Genomic DNA, 11505 nt, shown 5'->3' with positions numbered 1-11505 from the left:
ATGAGGGGAAATAAGATATTTTTTTCCTCCTATTTAATAATAATAAACTATGTCTTTTTAAAAAAAAAAACAACTAAAATGTTTTCAATGTTAAATTTATATATTACTAAATTGTGTTTATTAACTATTATGTTTATGGAAATAACAAAATTATTTACTGTAATATAGTAACTAATGATCAAGTTAAATTTTGAATTAATTTTTAAAAAAATATGTTTAAAAAACTGTTTACATACAGTAATAATTTATTATTATTATTATTATTAATAGTAGTAGTAATAATAATTTAATGTTTTCAATTGATATTTAATTACATAAATTAAACTAAATATAATATTTTCTTAGCTAACAATTTAACTTAAGTAATTTTTTCAACAACAACAATAAAATAATTAACTAATTAATAAATTTATTTTATTATTTTTTATTAATATTTTTTTAAAATTTAGTACATACTTTGTTATTATAATTGTAATATTTATATGTAAAAATAATATCACATTTATTAGTTAATATTATTTATTTATTTTTTTTGTGTATCACTTTTATTATTTAAAAATTATTATTATTATTCTAATATTATATTATTTTTTTTAAAAAATTTATTATATAATTAATTAATTAATAATAATATTAAAACTTGTTTTTTTTAAAAAATAATATAATTTATATACAGTATAATAGTATTATTTATTTTAATTATTTTTATAATTAAATATTTATTATAAAATATTTTAATTTTTTTTTATTTTGTTTTACAAATCAATAAAACTTAATTTTTGATCACTTTGTTGTTGTTGACTTTGATGTTGTTGATAATGATGATGCTGACTATGGTGCAGCTGCTGCTGATGATGGTGATGATACTGATGATGAGGATGATGCTGACTATTACCACTACTAATGTCACCATTAACTGATCCAATGCTAAGTGACTGATGTTGTTGTTGTTGATGAGGATGCTGCTGCTGCTGCTGCTGATGATGATGATGATAGCCAATCATATGACTACTACTAGTGCTACGGGTAAGACCAGGGTTAGTTATGGACATAATATCGGTGCTATTATGATGATAGCCAATGATATTATTATTATTATCGTTAGTATTGCCGCCGACGCCGCCTAGACTACTATAGTCATAGTTGTTGTTGTTAGCAGCATATAGATAGCTACCGGTGCCGCCGCCGCCGCTGCCAGCAGTCAACGAAGCTGTCCAGTCGTCGTCGTCATCGTCATCATCATCGACATCAACAATATCGTCGTCACCGACGCCACCGCCGCCGACATAGATATGACTACCATTACTACCAGTGTTGCCGCTGTTGTTGCTGTTATGTAGACCATCATCGACACCACCACAACTGTCCTGTAGCTGTATGGCAGCCAAACTGTCCATATCTATAGTCTTCAGGCATTCCATTAGTAAATCGTTAGACGACTGTCCGCTGTTGTTGTTGTTATGGTTGTCATCTACTGTTGTGGATGTAGTAGTAGTTGTTGTAGTTGTACTACTAGTAGTAGTAGTTGTATTGATCAGAGGACAGCCATCATCATCAGTGTTGGTAGGACTGCTGATATCGTTTGGTTCACATTTGATATTAACAAAGTTGTTATTCATGTCCTGATGATGTTGTTGTAGTTGTTTGACATAACATACGGTGCTATTAGTGTTGTTGCTGTTGTTGTTAATATCCATTAGTTGTGGATTAGTTGCAAACATACCGGTGCTAAACATTGGGCCCGTAAGCTGTAAGCTATTGTGATGTTGGTGTTGTTGTGAGCCTATCATCATATCGTTGCTGATGTCCTCATCGGCAACCACTACCATATCGTCCATCAGTTCATCGTCGCTGTCATCGTCACCGACGCCGACATTCATAATAAGATTATCGAGACTTTTTGGACGCCGTTTGTTGTTATGATTATTATGATTATTAGTAGTATTAGTATTATTACGTAAAGCACCGGTAGTTACTGATGATAGGCCACATGGACTTAGCGACAATTGTCTGGCACTGGTAGTGGTAGTTGACGACTGTCGACACCGTTTGCTTGAGACCAGTGACTGGTGACTGGTATTGTAGTGTTGATTTAGTTTAGTATCGGCGCCGCCTGTATTGGTGGACAATGAGCTGGTGAGGCCGGTGCTGGCCTTACTAGTTGGTGTGGTAGTAGTAGTAGTAGTAGACAATTGGTTACTATTGTTGTTAGCAATAGTAGTAGTATTAGTAGCAGCAGTGGTGGCCATAATAGTTGGCGGCGGCGGCACCCGATTATAGTGTCTGAACGGACACTGATCCTGTAGTTGACACTCAGGTAGATAAGTAAAAGCTATCGGTTCGCTAGTACGCTGATCGGATGGCCTACGCAACTCCAAGAAAACATTGACCGGCCTGATAATATCGGGTCGGGCATAGGCCGGTGCCAGCAACGATATCCCAACACGTTTGTGTACTTCACCCATAGGTGGCTTCAAATCAGCCGTGGCCTCCCATACGACTGTCCCCTGTCCTCCTCTGACTGAGTCTAACTCGTAAAACCTGACTTCAATGTCTTCTTCATCGATATAATTACAAAATAGCATAACCTTACCGCCGGTTACCCGACAAGCGGTATTGGAAATATCGGTAATAATCAGTTTGGGTAATAGTTTTTTATCGTAAACCGGATCCGATATAACCGGTTTCAACGGTCGGGTAAACTTTCGGGTTTGAGGATCTTCGATATAGACTTGAAAACATAGCCGTATGGCACCTAAATCTAGGGAACGGCTACTTTTGGTAATGTGTTCAAACTGACCGTAGGTCGGATCGATTTGCAACTGTTTACGTAGTTTCAGTCGACTGGCTATTTCGTTACGTTTGGCACATTGGATGCCCAGATGGGTGAACGAGCACAGGTGCTCCGGATTATCGATAATCATAGTACACACGCCATTATGACAGCCGACACGTCCGACCAAGTGATGCGGGTGTTGCCGGTAGGGCTGGCTAACTGTTACACACGATACGACTACCATTGATCGCTGGCCAAGATAGTTGACCAACTGTATGGTCGGATACGTGGCCAACGATGGTGTCGATCCGACACCCGGTATCGGACCGGCCGATCGGCCTTCGCATTCGTATCGGAAGCGGACAGCACTGCGAGCCGGCTGTTCGACAATACGGACGTACGGTTCGTCCATTTATTTTTTGATGGTATGATCGGATGGTATGCCTCGGGGACGGTTGGGTGGGGGAGGGTGGGATCGGTAAGTGAAATAACTGGTGGACCGATACCTAGCCATTGATTAATAATATTTATTATATAAATAAATAAATAAAGTTTATTTAAATATAGTATTATTATTTAAGTTATGTTTTTTTGTTTTAATAGCAATATATATATTATATGTTATTTATTTTATTTTTTTAATAAAAAAATTAATAAATATATTTAATAATTAAATTAAAAATTTGTTATTTGTTTCATCTAGTATTAAATAGTTTTACAATACAATAATATAGTATTAAATTTTTAGATTAATATTATTTATTATTTTTTTGTGTTTAAGATTTAGTTTGTTTGTTATCTAATAATATATTTATATAAAAATAAATAAATAAATATTATATACAAAGTATCAAATGTTTTAATAAATTTAAAAAAAAATATTTACCCAAAAATTTTTGTTGTTAAATATCCCGGAACAAATTAGTTGGTAGATAATTTTTATTATTATTGTTGTTAATTATTAAAAAAAAATAATATTTATTAAATTATAACAAAAATTTTTAATTTAAATATTTTTTTTATTTCCCGTCAAATTTTTTCCAATCAATTCAATAAACAAACCAAACACACAAAAAAAATCCACAAAAATATTTTGACAAAAGTTTTTTTTCCAATTAATTTAGTTTAAATTAATTTATTAAATAAAAATAAAAACTTTTTTTTAATGTTGATAAACACTATGTATAAACCACATTAAATATTAATTAATTGGGAATATCTATAGATAGATAGATATATTTAATATATATATATATTAAATAATAATAAATATATTTATTTTCCTTTCAAAAAACACTTTCACTTTTATATTTTGGATGATATAGTTTAGTAGTATATATATAGTATATATAGTCATAAAAAACTATAAGACAATCCTCACAATAATATATATATATATATATATATATATCTATATAAATAGTTAGTTATATTTATATTCAAAATTAAATGCTAATTATTTATTCATAAATAAATATATATATATATAATTTACATTATTATTATTAATAATAATAATATCTACTGTATATTTTGCAATTGTTTTGTAACTATAAATTTTTTGTATTATTATTATTAAAATAAATATAATAATAATAATAAGTAAAAGTGTTTGTGATAGTGAATCCCTCCTACTATATCTACCTTAACCTCTAATAATATATCTTTAATATTATATATATTTAGATAAAATATTATTAAAAATTATTTTGAAATTATTTTTTATAATAAAATAGTGATAATAATAATTTTAATTATAATATAATGTACTTTAAAATATATATATATAAATAATTGTTTTCCTTTAAAGTGCTCACAAAAAATAATAATAATAATAATAAAAATTAAAAGTAATATACATTTACGTAGATATATATATAATGCATATTATATTAATATATATATATATATATTTGAATTTAAATACACGTTTTTACTTTTAAAATGATAAATAATAATAATAATAATATTTTTTAAAAAATTGTTGTTTTTAATATAACTAAAATTTTTAATATATATTATATATATATTTCTAGATATATAGGATGAGGTGTTTGTATGCCATTCCTATGGTTGACTAACAGTGCGATTATATTTTTCATATACATATTATAATACTATATATATAGTTAGGAGACAATAAAAAACAAATTTATATTATTTAAATTTTATATAAAATAATAATAATACTAATAATGTAGAGAAAAAAAATGTTTTACTTAACTATTAAACAAAATTATGATGAGATAGTTATCTTATATATATAGTGAAACTCATTATTATTATTATTATTATCTTAAATAATTGGGTATAAAAATACAAATTAGTCGTCTAATTATACATATATATATATATATATATATATATATATATATATGACGGGGGCATTGGTTTAATAATATATACATACATATTATTATTAAGATTATGATATATATGTGTATACAATAAGAGGACAGATAGCTGCTAAAAAATGGACAGTTTTTATGGAAATAATGGATAATAATAATAATATTAAAAAAATTATTGTTTTTAATATAATTAAATTTTTTAAATATATATATATATATATTTATTATGTTTAACTAATTAGAAAATTTAAACATTTAAAATCAATATTGAAAACTATTATTAAATTTTTATTAAAAATTATTTTGTGTGTTATATTAATATTTTAAAAAAAACTTTATAACAAATTAAATTAACAATTTTTTTTAATAAATATATTTAAAAATATAATACTGTATTATTATTTTTTCAATTTTATAAAAATTTATGTATCATTTTATTGACAGTATATTTATATCTCAAACAAACAAATTAACAAAAAAAAAATTTTTTATCTAAAAATTTACATTATTTTTCCGGTTTTATCAGCGCTTGTAATCTACGAGTAATTATTCATAATTTAAATGTTTATCTCATTTAGATATTAAAGTATTGTATAATATATATATAGATTTAAAATTAATATACATTTTTTTAATTGTTTTTGTTTTAATGTTTGTTTTCAAAAAGGTGTAATTATAATTTTTATCTATTTATCTATTTTTTTATACAAAAAAAACTAATTAACAAAATACAAACAACAACAACAACAAATCAAATTAACATTTAAAATAAATTAAAATATTAATATATATATATATATACTATAATATAGTAACTATATATTAAATGTAATAATAATAATAAATGTTTTGGCCATTTATCCACAAGTCTAGAAAATTTCACTAAAAAAAATATTATTATTATTATTATTATTTAGATAATAATAAAATATACATTTTTAAAAAATAATTTTTTTTAAAGTAATCTAATTTGAATTTAAAACCAATTTATTTGCTTACAATAATCACATGAAATAATAAATAAATAATTAGGATATAAATAATAAAATTTATTTATTTTTTTTAAAATAAAAATTTAAAACATTTATGTATATGAACTTATTATAAATTATTTATACATTTATATTTTGATTTATTGTTTGGCTGAGTCAACAAATTTTATTTAATTAGACAATTAAATTATATTACTATATAAACTTATAGCTTATTAGACTATATAAACATTTATATATTAATTAATTATATTATTTAATTAATTAATTTTATAGTTTTATATGATAAATAAAGTTATAGTTAAGATATTTCATCAAGTGTGTTTTTTAAATTCCCATACATGTATATACTGTATATAATATATAGTATATATGTCTACCAAATAAATTATTAGTAAAATAAATGTAACCACAGTTTTCCCAAATTTATATAAATTATTTACTACACTATACAATAACAACTATATAGTTAGTTGTTTCATTAAAATTTAATAATATAATATAAATTATGTTTTTATTATTATTATTAATTAGTTTTTGTATTTTTTTTGAACTGTCGTTAAAATACATTACACACACATATTGTATATAYAATATACAGTATAWATATATTATCCTATATTATGATAAAATACAAACTACTGTATATAAACATTATTATTAAAACCATTGGTTATAAATTAATTTATATTTGTTTAATAATATATAATTAATTATACGATAATTAATTTACTATATATACAGTATATACACATAGAAATTGTTTGAACAATAAATAAAAATGTTAAAACTTAATAATAAATTGAAATAATAATAAATGAACAAGAGTTATTATTAAAAATTTGCTGAATAAATTTTAAGATATTAAAATAGATATTATTTTTTTAAAAAAATTTAAATATTTAATCATAAATTATATACATATATACATTTGTTTGATAATAAAAAATGTTAAAACTTAATAATAAATTGAAATAATAATAATAAYWATTATTATTATTTGCTATAAAAAATATTATTTTTTTTAAAAAAATTTAAATATTTAAATAAATTATACATTCATTGGATGATATTTTTAATAAATAAAAATAATATCATTTWATTAAGTACTTGTTTTTTGTTAAGTATATTATTCAATAATTTACATATTTTTATTTATATATATATATCTATCTAAATAAATCATATAATTAGCATATCATTGCAAAACAATAATATATAATTTTTTTTATATATATACAAATATAATAGTTGTTATTTTTTTAATAATTTTAATTTTAATAGTAGTCAATAAGGTATTACAACACACTATAAAAAAATAAATTAAATACATATATTATATTATTATTATTTTTTAACAAATAATCCATCATTAGTATTATACTATATATATACTGTATATAATTGCTATATATTTTTATGTGTGCACATGTAGTATATGATAAATTATATATACATATACTGTATAGTGGCACCGGTATCTGTCAAGTATGATATTATTATATATATTTTTTTTTGACTAATGGATAGGTAAGGTATGTATGGATAGCACCGGTATTTAGGAGGAAAATAAAAGTATCAAACAATTACTATATACTGTACTGTACTGTATAGACAATAAAGTCATACATTTTTTTAATTAAAAAATATTTCATATTAAATTATATTTTATTATTATTATTAAAAAATTATTAATATATTTATAATAAGCATATAGTAGTTTAAACACAAAAAAAATATCATTAATAGTTAATAATAATAAAATAATTAAGTGTTAGAAATCTTATGTGAAATTTAAACTACAATTTAAACAAAATAATAATAATAATATAATAATAATAATAATATAAATATTTAATGTCTTTTAAAAATAAAAATATTTAAACTAATATATATTATTATAACATGCATTGAATATTTAATTTTTTTTATAAATATATATTTTTATTTAAATAATTTATTTACTTAGTTTAGTAAATAAATTAAAATACTAATTAAAATACACTAAAAAATTTTTATTGTTATAATAATAATTATTATTATTATCTGTATTATTACTGCTACTAATTATTAAATTGAATAAATAGATAAATATATTTACAGTATATAATTACCTTAAATTAAATTATGTGTTTATTATTATTATAATAATAATAATAATAATAATAATAATAATAATAATAATAATAATAATAATAATAATAATAATAATAATAATAATAATAATAATAATAATAATAATAATAATAATAATAATAATAATAATAATAATAATAATAATAATAATAATAATAATAATAATAATAATAATAATAATAATAATAATAATAATAATAATAATAATAATAATAATAATAATAATAATAATAATAATAATAATAATAATAATAATAATAATAATAATAATAATAATAATAATAATAATAATAATAATAATAATAATAATAATAATAATAATAATAATAATAATAATAATAATAATAATAATAATAATAATAATAATAATAATAATAATAATAATAATAATAATAATAATAATAATAATAATAATAATAATAATATTTATATATAATTAGTATTTGTTGGTAAAAATTATAGTCAAAATAGTTATACTATGAATTTTATTATTAAATTATTATTATTATTTGTATAAATTTATTAATTTATACATTAGATAATATTCAATATACCGGTACATTTTATCTATATTAGTAATTTATTATAACAAAATTTTTTTAATTATAAATAAATCTTTAGAAACTGTATTTATAATATATTGTTTTTAAATCAAATTAATGTATATTTATTTATTGTAATATTAATGTATATTTAAAATAATATTTAGTTAAATACAATTTTTTACATATTATATAATTTATATAGTTTTCAAAAAAATTACTAAAATATATTCTATAATTTATTATAAAACAAAACAAATATTATTTTTTTTAAAAAAACATTTTAACAATAACTAAGTTTTTATATAAAAAAAGTTTATCTAAATATTAAATAGTTTTTTTAAAACAAAAAAAAATATTATAAATATTATTTATAATAGTTTTTAAAAAATAATAATAAGTCCAAAAAAATCATCTGATTATTAGTAAAACTAAAACATAAATAAAACACAAGTGTTTTGTGTTAGCACTCTATCAGGTAATTGACAGCTCAGACACATAGACGGACAGACAGACAGTCAGACATACCTAAACTAACAAAACAAAAATTATATCATCAGTTAATCCACAAAATAATAATAATAATAATAAAATAATATCAGTTATTATATCATATATAATATCACAAAATATCCGACCGATAATACCCGATGACCGACACCGACGGCTGGCCACACGAGTTGGTCATCTCCGGTGTCCAGATTGTACTCTACGTACTATCGTTAACCAACTGTATGTTTCTCGGACTACTAGGCCTAACATTTCTACTAGAATTGGATGCCCGTAGATCACTGTCCGACATCCCTGAGCCGAGTAAGTACTCTCTCTGTCTCTCTGTCTCTCTGTCTCTCTGTCTCTCTGTCTCTCTGTCTCTCTGTCTCTCTGTCTCTCTGTCTCTCTGTCTCTCTGTCTCTCTGTCTCTCTGTCTCTCTGTCTCTCTGTCTCTCTGTCTCTCTGTCTCTCTCTCTGTCTCTCTCTCTGTCTCTCTCTCTGTCTCTCTCTGTCTCTCTCTGTCTCTCTCTGTCTCTTTGTCTGTCTCTCTGTCTCTCTGTCTCTCTGTCTCTCTGTCTCTCTGTCTCTCTGTCTCTCTGTCTCTCTGTCTCTCTGTCTCTCTGTCTCTCTGTCTCTCTGTCTCTCTGTCTCTCTGTCTCTCTGTCTCTCTGTCTCTCTGTCTCTCTGTCTCTCTGTCTCTCTGTCTCTCTGTCTCTCTGTCTCTCTGTCTCTCTGTCTCTCTGTCTCTGTCTCTCTGTCTCTCTGTCTCTCTGTCTCTCTGTCTCTCTGTCTCTCTGTCTCTCTGTCTATCATATAATAATTACTACTAACATACTAGAGCTGCTGCCAGTATCGGCCGGTCTATCGGCCAGTATATTGTTGGCCATTGAACTGATAGCCTTGAATGCACTGTACAAACATCAGCTATGGGTACTATGGGTCTATGCACTCGGATCGGCAATGGCAACCCCGGCCGTATACAACCGATACTCGGCCACTAGTGTTTTGGCCAGTGTTTACGCTTTTGTTTCGCTAGTAAAACTCGGCCTAACTTGTGGTCACTGTTGGCTAACTAGACGGCGACTGAGGCCACTACTGGCCTGGGATAGACACTATGGCGGTAGTGGTAGTGGTGGTGGTCGGGGAACATATGTGTTGACCACTGCCGTCGACTAATTGGCCGGTATTTCATTCAAAAAAAATAAATAAATATTTTTCTAAAATTATAATTATTAACTGTTTTTTGTTGATTGTATGACAATACCTGCTATTTAATAATAATAATAATAATAAATAGGTGTTTAATAATATTCAATAATAATACTTTATTAATAGTATTAATAATGAAAAAATAAATACTTTAAAAAAAAAAGTTTTGATAACACATGTAATGCTATCAAATCTATAGTATTGTTTATGACTAGAGTAACAGTATATACTGTACCTATTTTTATAGGGCATTGCTTGTTGTTAGATAATTATATGGGTAAATGATATATATACTGTATATTAAGGTATAATATATTACATTAATTAGTAGTATTGTGTGTGTGTGTGTGTGTGTGTGTGTGATATAAAACATAATTATATCACACATTATACTGTATGTATAGCAATGTATTATACTATAAGTATAAAAAACAATGATATATACTGTATATAAATATTTTTAAACAATTGCTAAACAGGTATATATATATATAAAGTTAGATTAACTATACTATAGTATTATAATACAACTTTGTTATAGTTTACCTGGTGCTTTAATTAATTAAAAATAACATAAATATAATATATATATATAAACCATATTATAGTGTATTTTAAAAAAAAATCTAATTATAATTAATACAAAAAATTTAAAATATTATTATTTAATTGATAATTATAATGTATAACGTGTGGCTAAAATTATATAATCTGTATAAATATATTGATTTATATATATATTACTAATAATGTATATGTATTTTGTATTAATATGTTAACAATGTTTTAATCAGTTATTTTGTGTGTGTGTATGTGTGTGTATGTGTGTGTGTGTGTATGTAAGTGTGTGTATGTGTGTGTGTAGTTGTTATCACAAAAAATAAAATGTTTTATCTTATCTTAACAACAATTATTGTATTACTCAGAAAAAAATWATATWTATTATATTGAGTTTAATATTATATATATTGTATATAATTTACGATATATTATTACACATAAAATTG

The 11505-nt window shown here is 23.5% G+C and overlaps 1 protein-coding gene across 1 annotated transcript; it reads left to right on the top strand.

The window, feature by feature from the left end:
• Nucleotides 1-9447: 9447 nt before the first annotated feature.
• On the top strand, nucleotides 9448-10465 carry LOC128956852 (uncharacterized). Its single transcript, XM_054302563.1, has 2 exons — nucleotides 9448-9610; nucleotides 10128-10465. Exons 1-2 carry the CDS (start codon nucleotides 9448-9450, stop codon nucleotides 10463-10465), a joined length of 501 nt encoding a protein of 166 aa, XP_054158538.1.
• The last annotated feature ends 1040 nt before the right edge of the window (nucleotides 10466-11505 follow it).

This window comes from Oppia nitens, unplaced genomic scaffold, assembly GCF_028296485.1.
Source record: "Oppia nitens isolate AA-2021 unplaced genomic scaffold, nextdenovo-longstitch-racon4-pilon3 scaffold33_pilon_pilon_pilon, whole genome shotgun sequence".
In the NCBI taxonomy this organism is placed as follows: domain Eukaryota; kingdom Metazoa; phylum Arthropoda; class Arachnida; order Sarcoptiformes; family Oppiidae; genus Oppia; species Oppia nitens.
The sequence above is the reverse complement of the archived record's forward strand: the minus strand, read 5'-3'. Positions and strand labels throughout refer to the sequence as shown.